The sequence below is a fragment of the Taudactylus pleione genome, unplaced genomic scaffold (genome assembly GCF_031769625.1).
Source record: "Taudactylus pleione unplaced genomic scaffold, aTauple2 ptg000273l, whole genome shotgun sequence".
Taxonomy (NCBI): Eukaryota; Metazoa; Chordata; class Amphibia; order Anura; family Myobatrachidae; genus Taudactylus; species Taudactylus pleione.
The window spans coordinates 1,108,528-1,132,061 of record NW_028284675.1 but is presented as its reverse complement, the minus strand read 5'-3'; the positions used below and the strand labels follow the sequence as shown (position 1 = coordinate 1,132,061).

Sequence of the window (23,534 nt, the reverse complement as noted above, 5' to 3'; positions counted from 1 at the left end):
AAAACATATGCTGACAATTTAACACATTTTATTAATCAAGTTAACACCTGTAATCACTCTCATTAATTACCAGTACTATATTTGACAGGTCTTTCCTCTGAGGAAACGGCCAGTGCTTTAGGCCGAGAAATGCGTTAGGACTCTCACTACCAGACCATTTCACAGACGGATCCATATCCACCTCTATCCTACACACCGTGGCATCCTCTGCCACCTTGGGCAGTGCTGAGGGCCTGATTCAGAGCTGAAAGCTCTGACCAGAGCGCTCGCTCTGAATCAGGGCCCTCCTCTCTGAAAATTGAGCGTCCTCTTGGACGCTCGCATAGTTGTGGGTGACCACCCACAGCATATGCGAGCGCCCATGATGATGGTCGCGATGGTCTTGACCATCGCGACCATCGGGCTTGCGACAGAGACCCTGCGGTAGGGTCTCGCTGCCGCAAGCCCTGGAGTGATTTTGGCTCTATCAGAGTGATGTCAGTGGGGCCGGCTCCAGACGGTAGGCGTTCCCCCGGCACGCCCTCCAAAGGTAGGCGTTCGACAGCACGCCCCCTTTGGTGCGAGACCCGGAGCGACAGCTTGGCTGTCGCAGTCCGGGTCTCTCGCATGCGGGTCTCGCGCATGCGCACGACGGAGCTCCCTCCATCGTGCACATGCGCAGTGGGGGAACATCGACCCGTTTGTGACCGTCCTTTGCTCGCGAACGGGTCTGAATGACCCCCCGAATTCAGACGAGTGTCGGGAGACCGCCAGACACGGCTGGACTTTCTCCACACCACGGTCACTCCAGCCGCCAGCAGCAGGTGCCCCACTGCAGGACTTGCACCTTGGAGACTGCTACACTCTGCCGAGCATCTGCACGGACGGCACACGTGCTGCGGGAGACCGCTCCACCCTGCCGGGCACCCACACAGACGGTGCACACGCTGCGGGAGACGCGGTCCACCGGGCGGCTTGCTGGATCTACGGAGCAGCCTCCCATATTATCACTTCATTGTTGATACACAGCAATTTATTGGACACCTGTGGGATATCGGATCCTCACCACTTAATACGATTAGCTCCTATTGGGAAAGATCATCTCATAGTAGCTGCCAGCATTTGTTTTGATCATTTTATACATCTTGAGAGAATTCTCATTGTCACAAGCTGCCAAAGAGATATATCCTTTTTTCCACATACTTACCATCATCATTTTTTCCCGGCCGGGACGAACTGTGATTACAGAGCAGATGCTCACATCAGGACGGTAACCATTTACCAATATTTTGTTGTATTATTCATTTATGAGTATCATTTTTTAAATATATTGATTGATATATTGTTCTATTATCAGTGCCATTGTACTATCACTATGTTCATTATTCTTCAGATCAATTTTTATTAAATTATATGTTTATTTTTACTTATTCAGACTTCATTTGACACTATTATATAATAGGTCCATTAGTGTATTACATACTAGCACTCCCTATCTTTTCCTTGTCTTTTTTTCCCATTTTATGGATTAGCCTATCCTTCGGGTGAGCTGCTGATTGTTTGCACACTTACATCATTTGGTGCGCCCCTTATTGTGTTCTTCTATATGAACAATTGTCTGAAGAGTAGTCAAAGGAAGAGAATCCAATGGGGGATTCCTGTAAGCAGAGGTGGGCTGGGCCGATCCCATTTTCAGCACTTTGGGCTGGCCGCTGATCCCTGCAGAGGTGCAGAATGGGCTGCGCTCAGGGGCGGATTGCTTGGCCAGACCTCTGCACATTGCTGCTGGGCCACCTCACACTGTTTCCAGGCCAGCTGCCACGAATGCAGCTCAGCTCAGCTCTAATCGGGCACTGTTCACTTCCAATTACTGCACTACGACTGGTCACTGCAGCCGGTGCAATAATGTATTTTTTCTATTGGAGCAGCGCACGTGACGTCACGACATCACATGTGCAGCTTCACTGCTGAGCTGAGGAGAGGAGCCGCGGCCGGCAAAGGAGCGTACTGGAGAAGCTCAGTATGGTGAGTTCCCTTCTGCATAATAACAGCCCCCCCCCACACACAGATGATACAGGCTTTTTACAGTGTACCTCTCTCGCAACTCTCTGAGCTTGGTGCCAGTGGCTGGGCTCCAGAGCCTTCTTCACAGTGTGCTGCTGGGTTGCCACAGTGTTTGTGTGTGCCTGCTGGGGGATAGGCCAAAACTAGGATTATTGTCACCCGGGGCAAGGCCATAATTTGGCGCCCCCCCAAAAAAATACAACACAGAGGACGAAGAGGGTGTGTGGCTTTGTGACACAGTAATTCCCCTTATAACACATTATGCCACACATTAATGACCCTTATAACACATTATGCCACAGTAATGCACCTTACAACACATTATGTCACACAGTAATGTCCCTTATAACACATTATGCCACAGTAATGTCCCAACCACACATTATGCAACACAGTAATGCCCCTTACAATAAATTATGCAACAGTAATACCCCTTATACATTAAGCCACAGTAATGCCCCTTATTCACTAAGCCACAGTAATGCCCCTTATTCATTAGGCCACAGTAATGCCCCTTATACATTATGCCAGAGTAATATCATATACATTATGCCACAGCAATGCCCCTTAAACATTATGCCACAGTAATACCCCATATACATTATGCCACAGTAATGCCCCATATACAGTATGCCACAGTAATGCCCCTAACACATTATGCCACAGTAATGCCCCATATACATTATGCCAGAGTAATGCCCCATATGCATTATGCCACAATAATGCCCCTAACACATTATGCCAGAGTAATGCCCCATATACATTATGCTACGGTAATGCCCCATATACATTAAGCCACATAATGCCCCATATACATTATGCCACAGTAATGCCCCTAACACATTATGCCACAGTAAGGCTTCTTTTACATTAAGTCACAGAAAGGTCCCATCTCCCTTCTCTTACCTGCTGGGGCCGCGTGGTGGGAGCTCGGGGTGGCGCATGACGGGACAGGGCTGCCACACAATGAGGAACTGTCAGTACTGCCGTCATTGTATTGTGGCACCGCTCACCAACCAATTTCATAATTTCAACCAATTTGAGCTCACGGACCGGCAGCCTCTGCTGATTGGCTGCCGGTCCACGAGCACTGATTGACTTGTGACAGGCACCACATTAGACTGACGGTGTCTTTGTGCCTCTCAAGGCCCGGGATGCGGCTCCAAACCCACAAGAGCAGCAACCTAGCCTCCCGGCAGCCTCTCCTTGGCACCCCCTCAAGTCTGGCACCCTGGTCACACATGACCCCTAATCCCTCGACCCTAGTTGCGGCCCTGCTGAGGGAATGTACTACTACTCAGAAACGGTGACTCTCAGCATTATCACCAAAGGCTCTGAGGAAAGGGAATATATATGTGAGTACAGTTTTAATATAGAAGGGGTGTGAGCTTGGTAGTGGATAGATCCCCTTCAGTTTTTGTACCCTGATGTCATTACTGTCCAAAGTCATTCCCTACTATCCACATGGACATAGAGAGGGAAAATAAACATGTGAAAACATGGAAAAAGAAAACATGTCTTACCTTTATGCTCATCCTCATCCGCCGGCTGCACAGCGAAGAATCGGCAGTTTCCAGGCAACCGCCTGACGTCATTTTAACAGACCAGACTCTGTGATGCTCTCCAGCCACCAGACGGACTCAGCATGGCCACTTTCCTTACACACTAGAATTGCACTCATAAAGGTAAGACATGTTTTTTTTTCCTTGCTACACATGTCCTGATGAAAAGGTTCAAAAACCTTGAAGCGTCGATTTGCACAGCTATTGAATTAAATTCATCTTTTTTTTCTTTACCCAAGGAGGAGTGCCGCCTGTCTTTCCATAAACCTGGGACTGCATATCTCCTAATAAGAAGCATACTTTCTATATATATATATATATATATATATATATATATTAAAAATTAGTGCTGCCACTCATGGGCCAGTGCTTTGTGCATGCCCCCCAGGCTAAACTTTGCCAGCCAGCCCCTGCCTGTAAGGCAGTTGAACGACATGCATCTGTGCTTAGCTTTCTGCAAGTGTGACCATCCATTATCGATATGAAGCAAACCTCCCATCAATGACGATATGAAGGACAGATTTGACCACATATAAGTTGAGTATTGCTGCACCAATAGTGTATTTCTACCTCTGTTTTGTTCTTTGATAAAAAACTGCTGTTTGTTTATATAACCTTATAAATCTGATTATGCATATCTTTACTCAATTACGTGATATTCTTCACCGATATTCCCCAGAGAACAGATATCCAATTCTTAAGTTCTAATAATTTAACTCTAAATACCTCAGATTCTTTTAAAAGTAATGTAACACCTGCATCCACTCACCTCTTCATTTATTTATTTTATTATTTATTAACAGTTACTTATATAGCGCCAGCATATTCAGTTGCGCAGCGCTTTACAATTAGGAAGAAAATGGCGAAAGACGAGACAATGTGTAAAGGTATGTGTGGACTGTATAAAGAGGATGTAATTGGGTAGGAAAGCTTATGGGGGCCTCACTGGTAGGAGGCGTGACCTCACAGCCCGAACCCCCGTTTTAGTCACTCCAGGGGTCCCGGAGGTGCGGACTGCCCCCGGGGACCACTCTGTGTGCAGTGCCGGCTCCCTCACTGTTTCAGGAGCCGAGTGCTACACGTAATGCTACCGTGCAGCACCCGGCTGTCACTTTTTTGATTCTTCCAGATTTCACTTGTTAATATTAATGTTAAACTATTATGCTTGCAAGTGCCTATTATCTGTAAGGTGCATATGGATGTGTGTACTGACTACTCACTATAGCTATTCCAATTTATAGTAAATGCAAGCTGGATGTTGACCAAAGAAAATTGAATTGTCTTCTGTTTACTTTAAAAAAAGGATTTTGCCTCCTAATTAAACTTTTACAAAAATCATATGGAAAGGATTAAACTTGATTGACAGGAAGGAATTAGGTTATGTTATGCTAAGGTATTATTCCAAAAGAGGCAGTGACGTAGTGAGCACGCAAATTGGTGCAATGCAGATCTGTATGATTAGATAACTTATGAACCTACTATAAAGATATGAATACTAAAGTCAGATGTAACTATAGTTAAAGGGACATATTGCTCCACTGAATACTGCTGTTTGAAAGTGGATATACACTAAACCAGAGGTCCCTAAACTCAGTCCTCAAGGCACCCTAACAATCCAGGTTTTAAGGATAGCCATGCTTGACCACATGTGGTTTAATTAGTCATCTGACCCCCAGGCCATTACAATTTTAGTGTTCCAGGGGTCCTGAGGTCATGGCATCATGCTACTGGATGCAATACCATCAGTGTGGCAACTGATTGGCTCCAAATGTATTCTGCAGCAGGGCAACGACCCCAAACATACAGCCAATGTCATTAAGAACTATCTTCAGCGTATAGAAGAACAAGGAGTCCTGGAAGTGATGATATGGCCCCCACAGAGCCCTGATCTCAACATCATGGAGTTTGTCTGGGATTACATGAAGAGACATCCATACATCCACAGAAGATCTGTAGTTAGTTCTATGCTTGGTACAACCGCCCTGTCGAGTTCCTTCAAAAACTGTGTGCAAGTGTACCTAGAAGAATGGATGCTGTTTTGAAAGCAAAGGGGGGTTCACACCAAATATTGAATTGATTTAGATTTCTCTTCTGTTCATTCACGTAAAATTTTGTAAATTTATAATAATAAACTATTAACACCTCTATTTTGTAAAGCATTCTAACTGCATTTTTTCCACACCCTGCCTAAAACTTTTGCACAATACTGTATAATATATATATATATATATATATATATATATATATATATATATTATAAGGGCAGAATAAACAGAATTTTCCCATAGAGAATTTCCGGAGAAGGGGGCATGGTGTTTAAGGGGCTACACTTCAAAAGCTATGCACTGAGCTTAAATTTGGCATGGACGGGTAGAATTGTCGCTCAGTGAATAAAAAATTAGTATTTGGGAACAATCTAAAGTTTAAACTGTCAGTATTTTCTGCTACTTTCACTTATGACCACTTTTCTGTTTTAGTCTATGGGGTATTTTTTGGGAAGGCATAACTCAGGGCAGAGGACAAATTAGGACTTGGGGTTTGTTTTATTAGGTAGCTCTTGTTCCAGTGTAGGTGCTTTTGGGGTCCAGGTAATTGAGGAAGTTAGTTTTTTAACTATTAGCTCACAAATGCCCCATTATACAGATAGGGAATGTCAATTAGTTGCGCATCAACATTATTATTATTATTATTATTATTATTATTATTATTATTATTATTATTATTATCAGTTATTTATATGGTGCCACACGTGTTCCGCAGCGCCGTACAAAGTACATAAACAAATAGGTTGATTTACAATGACTTACAGTACAGTACAATACAATACATGGATATATACATTGCTACATTTGTGACCATAACGACCAGATAAGCAAAAACGCAAAGCCACTAAGAATTAGGTGCCCTAGTAGAGAGTAAGAAGTAGATGAAAATAGAGTAAGGAGAACCACAAGAGGGCAGAGGGCCCTGCTCATAAGAGCTTAAAATCTAAAGGGGAGGGACAGACAAACAGGTGTGACACAGATGGAGTAGGCAGGGAGGAAGGAGTATGTAGCAGCAAGTGAAGATGAGAGCTGGAAGGCTTTGATGAAATAGTGGGTCTTGAGAGCCAGTTTGAAGGATTGAAGAGACGTGGAGAGTCTGATGGGAAGCTGGAGAGAGTTCCAAAGGTGGGGAGCAGTTAGGGCAAAATCTTGGCAGGAGTGGGAGGAAGTAATCAATTGGCATGAGAGGTGGCGTGCATTTGTTGAATGAAGAGGGTGGACAGGAGAGTGAATGGAGATGAGATCCGAGACATAAATGGGAGAGGAATGGCTTAGGGCTTTGTAAGTGAGTGTGAGAACCTTAAATTGGGTTCTGAAAGGGAAGGGGAGCCAATGGAGAGCTTGTAGGAGAGGGAAGGCAGATGCAGAGTGTTTTGAGAGGAAGATGAGCCGAGCAGCAGCATTGAGGACAGACTGGAGAGGGGAGAGAAGGGAGTTGGGGAAGCCAGATAGGAGGAGGTTACAGTAGTCCAATCTGGAGATGACCAATGAGTGTATGAGGGTTTTAGAGGCATCCTGGGTGAGAAAGGGTCTAATCTTGGAATATTTTTAAGATGAAAATGACAGGACAGCGAGAGATTCTGGATATGTAGTTTGAAGGAGAGGGAGGAGTCCAGGATAACTCCAAGACAGCGCGCTTTGGAGCTAGAGGAGATAGTTGTGCCATCAATTGATAAAGAAATGGTGGGAAGTGTGGTTATGTTGGGGGGTGGGAATATGATTAGCTCAGTCTTAGACATATTAAGTTTAAGAAATCGCTGGGATATCCAGGAAGAGATGGCAGAGAGACAGTTGGAGACATGAGTGAGGAGAGAGGGGTAGAGGTCAGGGGTGGAAAGGTAGATCTGAGTATCATCAGCATAGAGATGATATTGGAGGTCAAAAGAGCTGATGAGTTCATCTTGTGAGGACATGTAGAGTGAAAAAAGGAGAGGTCCAAGAACAGAACCTTGGGGCATGCTCAGTATGTGCAAGGGGTATACAGTGGCTTCAACTGGGTGCATCGACATGGCCGGCGTTAGCAGCAGTAGTATACTGTGGTGGGCGTTATCGGCGGGACCCGTCGGAGTTAGTGGGTGGGACGGCGGCGGGACCCAGCGGAGGTAGCAGGCATTGGCAGCGGAACTGGATCCGAAAGGATCCAGTCCCTGCCAGCCATTTTGCAGAGTTCAGCAGTGGTGCCTATTTTAAGATGGCCACCGTGAGCCAATCACGGCTCGCAACATCATCTCTTTGCCCCCTCGGCTATGTTATATAAGCCAGTGTGAGGCAGGGACTGGCAGTTCGTCGGCGGGGAAGGAGCATGAAGAGCTTCTGAAGAAAGAAGACGCTGGAAACCCTGGGGAGGCGGCGGCCATGAAAAAAAGCTTAAAGGCCGCCGCCCCCCAGGTGAAGACACCGGAAGCCCTAGGGAGGCGGGGCCCACCCCAGGTGAAGATGCCGGAAGCACTGGTTGGGTGGCGGCCATAAAAAGAGCTTAAAGGCTGCCGCTCCCCAAGTGAAGATGCAGTATAATAAACTTATATAGAAATATTAAAAGTGTATTGTGTTTATTTTAATATTTCTTTTGCTGGTGAACTACAGGTACCAGTGGGACCACAATGGCCCACATGCTGGTACTTGTATTTCTCCAAGAACCAGCATGCGGGGTAGGCTTGAGGCTTTCTTTCTTTACACTACACATCTTAAACAATCAACCTGTCACCCACTGCCTTACTTAATCTCACTGATCCGTCCATGCATCTGTGATTTATTTTTATTTTTTCCAGTGCAGAGATGAGGGGAAGACAGAGTGACATGGCTGGGGGGAAGGTAGTGGTGCAGATGGAAGGAAACAGAGTGGCATGGATGCAGAAAGACAGGATGGGAAAAGACAGATTGGTGCGGATAAGAGTATACAGACTAGCACAGTTGGGAGACCACACATCAGTAGGGATTAGGGAAGAAAGAGTAGCATGGAGGCGTATAGGGGAAGAAAGTGTACATGCATTGACAGAGAATAATAGTTTTATTAATTAGGGAGCTAAATGTGTATCTGAATGAGATGGGTGTATGGAGTGAGAAGGATGTTGGAACCCAGTGCGATTCTTGTGGTGACTGAATGGGAACATTGTGGGCACTGAGTGGAATGTGTGTGCCACATAACTGCTCAGACCTCAGTTGCATAGACTGCATTTGTGTATTCCAATGAGCACACAATTCTGTGAATTAGCAGTTCCACCATTTTGTGACTGACAGCAATCTCACTCTGTGAGAGTGCTGAATCTGCAGTTAACCACAGGGTGTGATGGCATACCATATCTGTATTGCGCAAGGAAGGCGTCAGCCTTAATGATTGGAATTTCATTGCTTTTTAAGTTTGAGTGGCAGAAATTCAGTAGATTTAGATTAGTTTCAGAGCATGTCTAAGAATCCTTGGGATGTGTCAAATTGTAAGATTTTTTGTCTATAGAATATATATATATATATATATATATATATACATACATATACACACACGAGTATAGATATGTGTGTATGTGTATGGCCAGGAGACTCCTACAGTTTAGGGAGTTCTACCTGACTCCCTAATTGCAGCATCATGGTCCTGTTCCAGCAGCATGATGCCATGACCTCAGGCATTACACCTTGGAGAGCGATGATGATATGAATCATGTTGCCAAGCTGAGTGACAGGAAAGTGTCAAGAATTTAATATTGTTAAATCAGGCTTGACTTACCACATCAATTATTTGAAGAAGGGAAAGTTGCAGTTCTACAAGTAATGGCTGTGAGTCATTCACCACAGGTCTTTCCAGGCGATTGTAATTCCTTAGGAGATCTCTGTAGAGTTTCCTCTGGTATTCACCTTGATGGGAGCCTTTAGATGAACAAGATATCTATTTTTGTTAAAACATTTAGCACATACTTGGAGATTTAAAGAACAAAAAATATATGTAAAAATATCAGTCTCCAGGAATATATTCATGCAACAGCGGTAAAGCAGCATATATATAATATATATATATATATATATATATATATATATATATATATATAATCTGCCATCTGGGGTAGATTGATGACAATTGAATCATGAAACCTCGGAATAAGTAATATTTTCTTCAGTTACAAAGTATTTTGAGTGGCACTATTTTAGCTTTATATCGCTATCTATCTATCTATCTATCTATCTATCTATCTATCTATCTATCTATATATATACTTATTTATTACAGAAGAATGTTTGCGGATGTATATATATATGTTGTAGAAATGAAAGAACACAGTGCCAAAAGATAATAAACACCCTTACTTAATTCAATAAAGAAAATGTATTTTCTTTAAAAGACTTCACAGTCAGACAGACATATTTAAAACATATTTGTTAGAAATATATACCTTTTTAAATACAAAAAACGTGTGTATATAGCACTCCCCTAAAGTGTGGGTGTCAGCTCAAACAGAAGGAATACAACAGTGGTGATCTGTTGTTAATAGAAATGTGTAAAAATTGGATCTGTTTGCAAGCGCCTATGTGCTAAGCAAAGTGCTGTGCACAAATAAATAAATACTGATATATAAAAAATAGTTTATTTTAAAGCAAATTAAAAAGACAGGATTAACAAATAATGGTGTACAACTAAGAATCACGTACTGTGTACAAGAATTTCATGTCTTTTACAGACCCATATATTAGAGCTTTTCAAATAAATAGATAAACACTATAATAAAATACATTACAATTAGTATATTAAAAAAGGCTTCTGCGGCTTATCTGATAGATTGGTAGTAAGTTCATGAAAGGTAAGAGGCGCACCAACGTGTTTCATCTGCCAATCAGACTTCTTCAAGGAATAAAACTTTATTCCTTGAAGAAGTCTGATTGGCAGACTTTTTAATTTGCTTTAAAATAAACTATTTTTTATATATATTTTTTAGTCAGAGTACAGTTTAAATTTTTACACTATTTGCACTTTATTAGGGCTTAATATTGGTTTATATTAATTACCAAGAATCTTTTCATATTTGCACTATGCATTTTCTGGTATAAATGCCACACAAATACATGACCTACCTGAATCAGCTTATTATCAGTATTTATTTATTTATGCACAGTACTTTGTTTAGCACATAGGTGCTTCTAAACAGATCCAATTTTTACATATATATATATATATATATATATATATATATACACACAATGTTCACTGTATAATATATAGGTTGTTGATCTACTATTCCCACATAAAGCTGCATTGCATTCCTTATTTCATAATTTAACATCACATAGTAAATGTCTCTGGTTGTATTATTATTATTATTATTATCCTTTATTTATATGGCGCCACAAAGGTTCCGCAGCGCCTTACACAGTACATAAATGAGCACACAAGAAAAACAGTTAATAGTAATACAAAACAATGCAGGACAAGGACAAGGTTATAAACTCAGCTGCAAAACACAAGCAGCAGGACATGAGCAACCAGGTGGTAGGTGCCATTGTAGGGAGTTAGGAGTAAATTATACTATAAGTAGGGGGAGGAGAAGCACGTGAGGATGAGGGCCCTGCTCGTGAGAGCTTACATTCTAAAGGGGAAGGGCAGACAGACAGGGGCGACACAGAGGGGTAGATAGTGAAGAAGGAGCATGGAGCAGTGGGTTAGGATATGTGCTGCGGAATGTGTGTGTATAAGACGACCTGATGTTATGTAAAAATTAAGTCCTTCATACATCTATCTCTATGATAGAAAATAGATTGTTTGTGTTATTTACATGAGAGATGTACAAAGTAAAGTAGAAGCACTTTAATTTGTGTGTTACATTTTAGCATCTATATACAGCCTGACAAGAAATGCAGCTATTATGGGACTGTCCCGCCATCCTAATACAGTAGTGACTACTTTAGTTCCAGCTGCTGGGTGCTATGCCATGCTCCTGTGAGTGGGTGCATCTCACATGCTAGACCCACTCACAAATGGGTGCAGCCATACATGATGTGGTCCCACAGGATGTTGCAGTACCCGGGCCCAGAATTTCTCTTGGCAGCCCTGGAGGTGACAGACAGAACGAGGAGGGAATGGGGCTTAGTAGTGGGGTAACAAGACCATGGAGGGAGGTGGTTGAGAGTGGAGGTATAGGAGAAGTGGGGGAAAGAAGCAGAGGGTTGGAAGCAGACTGATGAGAGAAAAAAAGGAAGAACAGCAAGTGGAGGAAACAGGAGGGGGAAGAGAGGGACGGATAAAGTAGAGGATTATGTGGACATAGAATATGGGGGTTGTGTGAAGTAAGGGTGTTCATGCTGTGGACAAGGTAATAATTGAGATGTAAACTGGAGTGGAGGCTGTGAGATATAGAGTCAGTGTGATATAGAGACAGTGTAATGTGGAGGCTGTGTGATGTAGAGACAGTGAGATATAGAGTCAGTGTGGATTAAAGTTGTTAAATGTTCAAAAATACATGTAAAGAACAGTGCTGCTAATGTATGAGCGCAGCTCCAAAAGTGATATATAAAGGAGAGGTATGTGAGTAGTGGGTGCAGGAATTAGTTTATAAACAAATGATTAATGTGGATAGATGTGACACAATTGGAAAAGGCAATACAAAATGAATGAGGACAAAATTACAATGTACCCGAGCTGATCCAGTCCAAAGTGTTCTGATCAACAAAGATCAATCAACAAGAGCAGCACACAGACAGGGGAGCACTTGCAGTGTCCAAGCAGTGAGTGCAGTAAGTAGTTGCCTGGATACAGCAGAAGATGTTGATTTTGTTCATTCACATAAGTATGTTGCTTCTTGTTGTTCAGAAAGTGTTCTGGTTTTGAGTTTCGTTTTCCTCCAGTTTAACTCCAGCGTAACTCCGACTTAGTTATCAAATGTATGTTAAATAAAGCAAGTTATTATTAAATAACATTTAAATTGCTCCGTTGGATGCTAGCAGTGACCATTTGCTAAGGAAATAGAAAAAAGGTTGCCTACTTTCTAACCTCTCACACTGATTTGTGATTTATAATAATTGCTACCCTAGAAATCTACCCAACTATGTTATCATGTAGTTCTTCCAAGTATGGGAATGTAGGATACTTTTCTCTAGGTTTGAGGTAGTTAGAGGGCTAATGGTATGACTGTTCTTTTACATATATTGGCAAACCACAACATTATTGTTACCAGGCAGTGGTGTTATGAGCAGGTAAAACCAAAATGACAAAAGCCGGGAGAGGGAGCTGGATATTAACGTCACAGTTAAGTGACCAGGTCCCGCTCACTGAGGAGGAGCCGGCAGTGTGGGTAGAGTCTCGGGGGCAGCCTGCCATCTCTGGGAGTGCTGGGCACCCCCTCAGAGTGATGAAAATGGGGCATGCACTGGGGTCACACCCTTCGCAATGAGGCCATACCCCATTTATGGATGTGCATGGGGTACATTTACCACACTGGGTGACTCCAACTCTAGTGGCATCATTGTTACCAGGCAGACCTTCTTGTAGACTAAACTATTTTGTCTACTTTGATTGGGTGGTGAGTTGCTCGTACTGCTGATACGTTTCATCATTTCCCACAGATTTCCACATGGAAAATGATTATAATGCAGCAATGACTTTGTATAGTAACATTGCGTCTGACCATTGAGGAGTTTCTTTTGTATATTTAAATTGCACTGCCCATTGCATCATAGGGAACCACTTATTCCTTTAGCAACACTAAAACATAATACATTATACAATCAGAAAAAAATATAAGAATTGATGTATTGTATTACAAAAATACTCTCCATTTCAAGCCATTATTTATCCGGGATGCAGTCAGGAAGCCGATGGTCAAAATGCCGACCGTCGGCTTCCCGACTGTCAAATCCCGGCAGGGTACTAATGACAGGTGTCGAAATCTGACGCCTGTCATTAGACCTACATCGTGAGCCTGACGCCTGGCAAACTGAATGAAGGTAAGCCGGGCACGGACAGGCACGCGGGGGTTTAGGTTTTAGGGACTGACGATTAGGTACCGCCCGGGAGAGTTAGGTTTAGGCCAGGGTAAGGGGGAGTTAGGGTTACACAGCCCCGGGGGGAGGTTAGGGTTTGGCACCCTCCCGGGAGAGTTAGGTTTAGGCCAGGGTAAGGGTGGGTTAGGCTTAGGCATTAGAGGGGGAGGTTAGGATTAGGCACCCCTAAGGGAGGGTTAGGGTTGGGGGGGTAGGTTTAGGGTTACTTACCTTAATCCGCTGTTGGGATCTTCACCCCTGCGGCCAATGGTATAACATACTAATTCCTATTTATCCCTTTCAGCTCTAGAGCATCCAATACAATAATTCCCATTGTTTCCATGTGTTTCTTTTTGGTTAATCCTCGTACCCCATATTTGTAACTATAGGGCCTGATTCATTACTGCTTGTAATTGCATATGCAGATCGGCCAATGGTGTGTACTGTGCATGTGTGTGCCCCGCAGTGTGCATACACAGGCCAGTATTTCAATCGCACAGCGATCACATAAGCAGATACAAAGCCATCGCATTGCGAGTGACGGGATGCTAGCATTTGGGGGTGGTGATGGGGGAGTGGTTGGAGAAACGCAGGTGTGCATGACCATTTGAATGCCATTTCCTCGACGTGCATTAATTAGCCAATTAGCCACTGTGACAGCATTCGCAGCTTGAGTACTCATTGCATGCGATGAGAGTTGCAATTTCTGAGACAGGTCAGACCTGCTGTAATTCTGCATGAGGGGCCGATGCTACCGATATATATGCAGGACTGTGAGGCCTTATGAATGTGAGAAAGCGGTAGTGGGCGTTATGTACAACACAGTTGCATTCACCACACGGATACGTTCCTGTGAGTTGGGGAATCTTTCTGGTGTTATTTTCATAATGACTATGAACTATCTGATCATTAAGATTTTTGGCTAGTCTCCAACTTATTGATATTTGTGTACGCAGATGCTGTTTCAAGTATGGGCCTTGATGAAGGATTGGCCAATGAGTTTGTAGAATTTTCTTCAGTTCTCACCATTCTCTACAATAATCACCTATGAATCTTAGCTCCTTGGAATAATCTGTAGTTTTTCTCTGAGTGAAAACCAGACATTCTCTATTCATCCTTTGTGCTGCATATTTTGCTTTTTTAATAGAAGGGTTGCTATAGCCTCTGTTGTGTAGTCTGGTACAAAGTTATTGGCTCTTCAAAGGTGAAATCATCTGAGCAGTTACGTCTTATGCATAAAAATTCAGCCTTCGGAAGGTTAGCGATTGTTGGTGGAAAGTGACAGCTTGTTTTGTGTAGAAGGCTGTTGGTGGCAGTTTTATTCCTGTGTAGATCATTTTTAATCTCACCATTTGGCCCCTTGATGATTTTGAGATCAAAAAAGGTAATGCATGTGCAACTGATCTCCCAAGTGAACTTCAAGTTCAGATTGTTCTCATTCAAGATCTTCATGAATTCCAGAAATTTTTGTTCACTACCCTTCCAAATTATGAATACATCATCGATGTATCTTAACCATTGTTCTAGATGTTTTGTATGGATCTCATTTCTTTCTGCAAACATTACTGTACCTTCCTCACCCCCCAACCTAAAAAAGGTTGGCATAAGTTGGGTCAAATGTAGAACCCATCACTGTTCCTCTGGTTTGCAGATAGGACTAGTTCTGGAAAGTGAAGTAGTTCCTATGTAGGAAGAAATTCAGGAGTTCAATCAAGAAGATAGAAAAGTCACCTTTATCCTTAATTTCCAAAAAGAATCTCACTGCTGATATACAATCTTTGTGTTGAATAGAAGTATATAGAGATTCCACAACCATTGAGATAAAAGATGATGATCTTCAATCTTGATATCATCCAATATCTGGAGAACATCTGTGGTGTCCTTAAGATATGATGGAAGTGTTACTACATATTCTCTCAAATGAAGTTCAACAAATTGACTTGCTTGTTCAGTTAGACTGCCCATGCCAGAGACAACAGGCCTCCCAGGGGGATTTTTATCATTCTTGTGGACTTTAGGGAGGACATAACAGGTTGGTACCCTAGGATTATTGACTTGAAGAAAGTCAAATTTCTGTTTGGTAATAATTCCTCTTTGTAGGCCATCATTGACAAGTCTATTGTAGACCAAAAAGAAGTTCTCAGTTGGATTGAACATCAGTAGTTGATAACAGGTGGTATCCTGTAATTGTCTCATTATTTCTTTGATATAAAATTCTTTAGGCCACAAAGCAATATTACCCCCTTTATTAGTGGGTTTGATAACAATATGTTCCCATTTATGGATCTCATCCAGGGCTACTTTTCTTGTCTGGTGATATTATGCACTTTTCCTGAAGTGCATCAATGTCTTTGGACACCATTCCCATGAATGTACAGCCGGGGATATATATAATTTCTTCTGGAAAGAACTTTGATTTCTTTTTGCAGATAGGTCTTCTTTTGTCTGAGATTGACTTACTAATTATTACATTTTATTTATAGGGCACCACAAGAGGTCCGCAGTGCCGTACATACAGTAAAGGGTACACAGAACATTACATTACAATACAGTAACCAACTTATAAACAGAGCACAAGTAACAATTAGCAACACAATTCTCCAAACACAATACAGCTGAAAAGGTGAAGGCTGTCATAGAAGTGCTAGAGAAGAAGGCTGTGAGACAGTGGGGAGGAGGACCCTGCACCTAAGAGCTTACAATCTAGGGGTTTAGGGTCATAATGTCCTGTTCAGAATCAAGATTAACTCCCACCGAATGTCTGTCATTATCCTTAGTTAGTTCCAATTTTTGAGAAAATATTTTTATTAGCAAGTATATTAAGACTGGTTGTTGGAGAAAAGCTCAGACCTTTTTTCAATAAAGATGTTAGGAAAGATAGGAAGCAGTAGAACCTCCTGTATAACAGATCTCTACATCCCTGACATTATTCGGATCTCATGTCTAACTGAAGCAGAATCCTATTGTTAATTTTTAAATACATTTCACAAATGAGCTCTTAGATTGATTTGCATTTTTTTCCAGATTTGGGTGTATCTTATAATAACTAATAATTTTAATGTTGTATGTTATTTTATCTATGTTTGTAATATTTCCCCATCTTAGAGGTATTTAGGAACCTAATACATTGTCCTTTTACCCGTTATTTTTGTTTTTTTCTTTATGTTTATTTTGTACTTAATCACACTTTACCTTGTTCTGTGAATCTGTGAGTTTATTTTAATTGCATAGTAGTTGGAATAAAGGTTAATTTTAACTATATACTCGCTTGTCAGGACATATGTGCTATTAGAGTGCTCTCATTACAGAGTCTTAGGTGGCCTGCATGACCTCCGTTTTCCCTTTTCTACATCCAATAGGTATCAGACTTTGACTGAAGATGAATATACACCAAAATCTTTTTTAGGGAGAGAACAGCAAAGTCTCCATTGAAGAAGTTAGGGAAGCATAGGCGTAGAGGAACGAGAAGTGGAAAAAGGAAATCCAAAAAAACACGAATAAAAGTAATGATACTAACCATTCCCCAACATGCAATGATTCTCCTATTTCTAAAGATACAAAGATTTTTAACCTGAGTAAAAAAAAAACCTCACAACCCCTGAAAATAATTTACTAAGTAAGGGACTAAAGTTTGCTCCTACATAGAATATGGATCCATTTAATACATATATAGATGCACACAAATTTATCTGTAAAGTCACATTAAAAATTTTTTTGCAACCAAAAAAATAGAGAACTCTGACAGTGAGGTTGTGGAGAGGAATCAGTTTAGCAAAAAATCTCACTTCTATCCTTTTCACATCAAAGGAAGCTGTAATGACTGCTTTAGTAAAGCACTAATAGAAGACCTAAATAAACTCAAAGATAATAATCCTAAACGGAATAATCTAACCAAAAAAGAGAGATTGGTAATGAAATGTCTGAGTAAAGATCAAAATATCCTTATAAAACCGTGTGATAAGAGAGTGGGGTCACAATAATGGATACAGAATCCTATACAAAAGAAATCTATCAACAACTACAAGAGGGAAATACCAGAAATTAAAACTGACCCACTCACAGAATAAAACATGGCTTCATAAAATAACTCAACAAATATCTAGAAAAAAGGCACCATTTCAAAGAAAGAATTAGAATTTTTATTTATAGATAATCCCAAAACCCCTACAATATATGCCTTTCTCAAGATACACAAAAGTACCACTGCCCCACCAGGGAGGCCCATTATCTCGGGGGTGGGAGGAATGACCACCCATCTATCTGAGATGATAGACTTCTACTTACAACCTTTGGTCACTAAAAATAGATCATATATTAGGGACATTACGGACATCATAAATAAGCTGTGGAACTTCTTGGAAGAATTCTATGTTTATCATTACAGCTGATGTTACATCACTCTATACGATCATTTCTCATAACAGAGAAATAGAAGCGGTTACATGGTTTTTAAACCAATCCAGCCTTTCATCTGACTGTAAAGAATTAATTATAGAGGAAATTATTTTTATATTAAACAATAATTATTTTTTCTTTGATAGGGAATTATTGCATCCAAAGAATTGGGACTGATATGAGGACCAAATTTGCAACCAGTTATGCAAATTTATTTATGGCATACTGGGAACATCGAAGTATATGGAATGGTAACTGGGTGCAAATTTGGTCCTATGGTATCACTACATCGATGATGTGATTTTTATATGGGATAGCCCGAAATAAGACTTAGAAAACTTTTGTAACACACGCAACGACAATGAAGAAAATATTAATTTCACTTTTAGTGTGATCATGGAAGGAGTTACCTTTCTTGATTTAACAATAATGTATATCAAAAAGAAGGGGTTCTAGAGACTTAGGGCTACACTAAACCCACAGATTCACAGCATTATATTAACATCAATAACCAACACCATGGTAACAGGTTGAAAAGTATACCGAAAAGTCAATTAACACAATTTAGGAGAAATTGTAGCGATGATAAAGAGTTCCTCTCCCAAAGGGCAAAAATGAGTGAAAGATTTCTTATTCAAGGGTACAAGAAAATGGATATAGACAAAGCGGTGAAAGAAGTGTGTAATATGAAAAGAGAAGACCTTCTAATGCAAAAAATGGGGTCTAAAAAAGATAAAACCATATACGATTTTGCCTTCATCACCACATATTGTGTGAACCATAAAAAATTGGAGTCAATCTTCAGAAAACACTGGCATATCTTGAAAATGGACCCAGTTCTTAAAGATCTTATCCCTTCTAATCCAAAGTTTATATAAAAAAAAGCACCAAATTTGAGAACACACTGGTGTGGCTTATGCAACTTTTGTAAATTAGTACCCAGCCAGGTATCCAAGTTTACCAGTTTAGGGGTAAATTTAGTAAAGTGAGAGATTTTAGAAGTGGAGATGTTGCCCATAGCAACAAATCAGATTCTACTTATCATTTAAATAGCACCTTCTAGAAGATAATAGCTAGAATCTGTTTGGTTACTATGGGCAACATCTCCACTTCTAAAAACTCTCACTTTAGTAAATTTTCTCCACTTCTAAAAACTCTCACTTTAGTAAATTTACCCCTTACTGTGAAAGCAAAGAAGTATCAAATCAAAAATGTTATCACATGTCACACAAGTAACATCATCTACCTAATAGAATGTACATGTGGCTAATTTTATGTGGGCCACACCTCTAAGGCCCAAAAAACCCACATGTCTAAGCAGGGCTGGATTATAGGCAGGGCGACAGGGGCGTCATCCTGGGGCCCCCACACACTGTCCCCTGCCACGACCACTACTACTAAATAAAAACCAGAGTACTCCTCGGCATTTCAGCTGTTCCCATGCCCCGGCCACTACTACTAAATAAAAAACAGAGTACTCCTTGGCAGTTCAGCTGTTCCCATAGACAGTGTGGGGGCCCCCTACGTCCGCTATCCAAGTATTCACCTTGAAGTCCTAAGCTCTGCCCCATGCCACACGAAGCTCCGCCCCATACCAGCCAAAGCTCCACCCCCATATTATCCAAAGTTCCGCCCACAGTTCGTGCTAGGTCTCCTCTCTTCTGTCCACAATTATGTCACCCGGGTCACCAGAAGCACCAGTCTCCTGGTCATCTGTCTGAAGCCCCGCCCATCCATCCCCACCTACCTCCCTTGTTTGACAGCTGGCACAGACATTTAGTAAAGTTAGCCCTGAGGCGGAGAGCAGAGGCTGAGCTGTTTTGTACAAGAGGGAAGGCAACCCACAGGCTCGTGTAATGTCTAGCACCTATGTAATAATATTATATATATATATATATATATATATATATATATATATATATATATATATATATAGTGGTATAGACTTTGATATTCTTATTGGTAAGGGCCCCCACAAGATTGTTGCCCAGGGGCTCCCACAGACCTTAATACGGCCCTGTGTCTGAGCATGCCAACAATATAAAGAAGGGCCTAGAAACCCACAATTTATTCCAACATTTTAAGACTATCCATGAGTGTAAAATAAGGGGTATAAAGCAGTTTTTAGGTATCCAAACTGTACAAGCTACATGTAAGGATAGAGACATAGAGAAAATGCTGGAGAAATGTCCTGAATTTTTAAACGTAATACCATTGTACCGGAAGGACTTAATAAAGAGAGTTGAAATGGTTTTTGTAACCTATTCCCTGCTTTTATTATGATCTACTCATTTGTTCTTATTTAATATTCATCTATTTGTATCTACGACCCTTTTAGAACATGTGAAATTAGTACGTTATTAAGTGAAGATATAACTTCAGGACCCTGATATATGTAATTTTACTTGTATTGTTCTTTTTCATATTGTTTTATTGAATACATGGTGATTATATGAGTTTTATGTATTATCTATTTTATGAATATGATCATAATGTGTTTTTTATTTAAGTTTTATAACACTGAAGGCTTTTATGCGATATATACTTCATTATAGATTTGAAATATTTTCGTTATAAGTTATTTTTGCTTTTCTATATATTTTCCAAATGTTTTTATAGCTCAGTGTTTGTTTTTACATATATTTTGTTTACATTTTTATATTTCCGGTCTACCAATCCCGATGGTGCAGGACTAATGGTGTTCTACATCTATTTCCAGTCCAGCAGTGCCAACCGGATGTTGACGTTTCTGGACTTCCGGTCTGGCAATTGCGATGGTGTGGGATAATTATCCCGGTTTGAGGACATAAACAACAGGGGTGAAGCCATCAAAGGACTGGCTTCTGGTATCACAACCCCTACCCCCTAATGGACAGTACAGGCATCTAATGCCCACTGATAATTGCTTTCCTATACTCCCCACAGTCCCTTTTTTTTTCTACCGGTGGAAACCGGAAGTAAGGGTAATAATAATGAAAAACATTTTTTCTCTAGAAAACTTTATTAACACCAAGGAAGACAGAGGAGGTTTTTTGGTGCCATTTTTAGTAAAATAACCCAGAGCTAATTTTAAACAGTTGGGAATTAATACATACCATTACACACAAAATATAGACGTATATCTTGTGAAAGTATTTGAAGATGTATACTTTGATTTTGAAATAATATTTAGAAAGCAAGTGACCCTATAAGTCCGGGTTAGAGGGCCCTTAAATACCAGACCACTAGCAGATGAGTCCATACTACCCTGAGGAAGGGTGATTGCACTCAAAATGCGTTGGTGATGGTATTTGGACCCATCTGCATTTACCTGCTGATTTTAGATGACCTACCGGTGGATGGTCTAACAGTGGCCTAGAAGGGAGAAGAGAAGGATTCTGGATATCTCCCCATTACACTCACATTGTGGCACCTGGCTAGTTGCCGAACACGGTACGGTTCAAACTTATATTGATAAGTCGATTGGTCTTTTGTGAACCTATAAGTGACACCCTGAATATTATTTGTGAATAAATACATGGATTTATTGACCTATTACACTATGGTCTTTCTCTTGTTATTTAGGTTTCTATGAGATTTTGGTTGCACATTGGAATATTTTGGCTGAATACCAGGAATATCATCTAATATATGACAACACACATCGCACCCTGGAACATTTATACATCTCCATATTGGATGAGCAACACGCAAAAAGTCCAATTAACAGATTAACAGTGCTGCAAGTGTCATACAAACTCTTATTTGTTTATTGATATCTGCAGACATATCTGTTCATTGGCTGTGCAGTACAGCCAATGCGATATGTCTGTGAACGACGTTGTTCACAGACATATCACTGGTACACACTGGCCGACGGGAGCCAGATATATTGGCCAATCTATTGATCGCCCAACATATCTGTCAGTGTGTACCCAGCAGTGTAAGGTGCAGGGTAGTCCTTTTAAGGTTGTCGCCCCTTCAAAAAAAAATCTTTCATACTGGACGAGGAACAGCATTCCAACACTCTTGGTCTCACCATGTCAGGTGCTAATATTAATAAGATCGCCTTGAGCTGGGATGATATTTAAGTCCATAAATCTAGACACTGACACACTTTAGAGAATGCACAGAAACAGACAAATCTCAGGTGCACAACTCCAAAATTGCTGATAATATATAAATGCAATAAAATTTTGCAATCAATAGAGGTTTTTAGCATAATCATGGCCAAGGTTATGGGCCAACCCACCATATCCAGGTAACCTCTTTAGGGTAGGTCCCTAACATACTAGGGTTCAAATCCAGATCGCAGAACCCCCCCCCAACTGGCAAGCTAAGCCACCCCAGGGCACCGCCATAGTAGGAAAAGTGCAGTGTAAAGAATTTGTTAAGAGCAGCCACAGCTGCATATAAAGAATGAAAATAAAAAAGTGCGAAGTACATGTATAATAAACACACAGTGAAGGGTTAAAATGTGTTATAAAAGAAAAATGCATTATAATGAGGTGCCCTGACACAGATCAACCAAAGCAATCCAGGGGGACCCACGCCCCAAAAATTAACCAAAGTTGCACTACAGTATATAACTTGTAGGACTTACCTAGAATTGTGCCTGATACCAGTGTGCATATACATTACCAGACTCCATGCTTTTAAACCAATATGGCACAATTCTAGGTATTCTCCCCCCTGCCGCTGTAGCTGGCATGTAAATTTTCACAAGCTGCCCTGTTATCAGGGGCTCAACGCAATCTGAAAGTGGTGTTCAGTAACACCATTAAGTTCTGAAAAAATGCTTTTTCGGAACTTGATGAATAGCCCATACACTCATTTTTTTACAAAAGTATGTGAAAATGTTAATTTTCACATGCTTTTGTGAAAAATAAGTGATGATGAATAGGCCCCTACTGTATGTCCCTATTTACTTCATTTTCTGCTACAAAATTACCATACATAATAATAATTGACAAGGGGTACAAGAACAAATAAAGAAAACTGAAGGAATACGAGCACTTATAAAGGTTAAAAAACAGTAATCTAGACCAAATACTAAGGCTGGGTACACATTAGACAATGTGCAAACTACTCGATGATCGTCCCGATTTCCCTTCATCCCCAGAACAAATGATATAGGGGGTCATTCAGACCCACTCGCGAGCGGCAGTACGCTCACAAGTGGGTCGATGGTCCCCACTGCGCATGCGCACGACGGAGGAAGCTCCGTCGTGCGCATGCGCTAGACCCGGCGATCGAAGGACTTTCCATCGCTCCGGGTCTCGCACCAAAGGGGGCGTGCTGTCGATGTTGATTGACAGCACGCCCCCTTTGGTGGGCGTGTCGGGGGCATGCCTAGTGATGTCAGTGGGAGTGATTTTGGCTCTGATAGAGCCAAAATCACTCCTGGCCTTGCGGTTGAGAAACCTGACCACAGGGTTTCACTCGCAAGTCCGATGGTCGCGATGGTCAAGACCATCGCGACCATCTTGTTGGACGCTCGTATATGCTGTGGGTGGTGACCCACAGCTATACGAGCGTCCAGGAGGACGCTCCA

The 23,534-nt window shown here is 41.2% G+C and overlaps 1 protein-coding gene across 3 annotated transcripts in view; it reads right to left on the bottom strand.

Moving 5' to 3' along the window:
* LOC148513720 (neuronal acetylcholine receptor subunit alpha-7-like) overlaps positions 1-23,534 on the bottom strand; it is a 248,064-nt gene that overhangs the window by 186,903 nt on the left and 37,627 nt on the right. For all 3 annotated transcript variants that reach the window (XM_088481464.1, XM_088481466.1, XM_088481465.1), the window contains exon 2: positions 9,369-9,508. In XM_088481464.1, the coding sequence (XP_088337590.1) occupies positions 9,369-9,508 (140 nt within the window). The remainder of the gene's footprint in view (positions 1-9,368; positions 9,509-23,534) is intronic.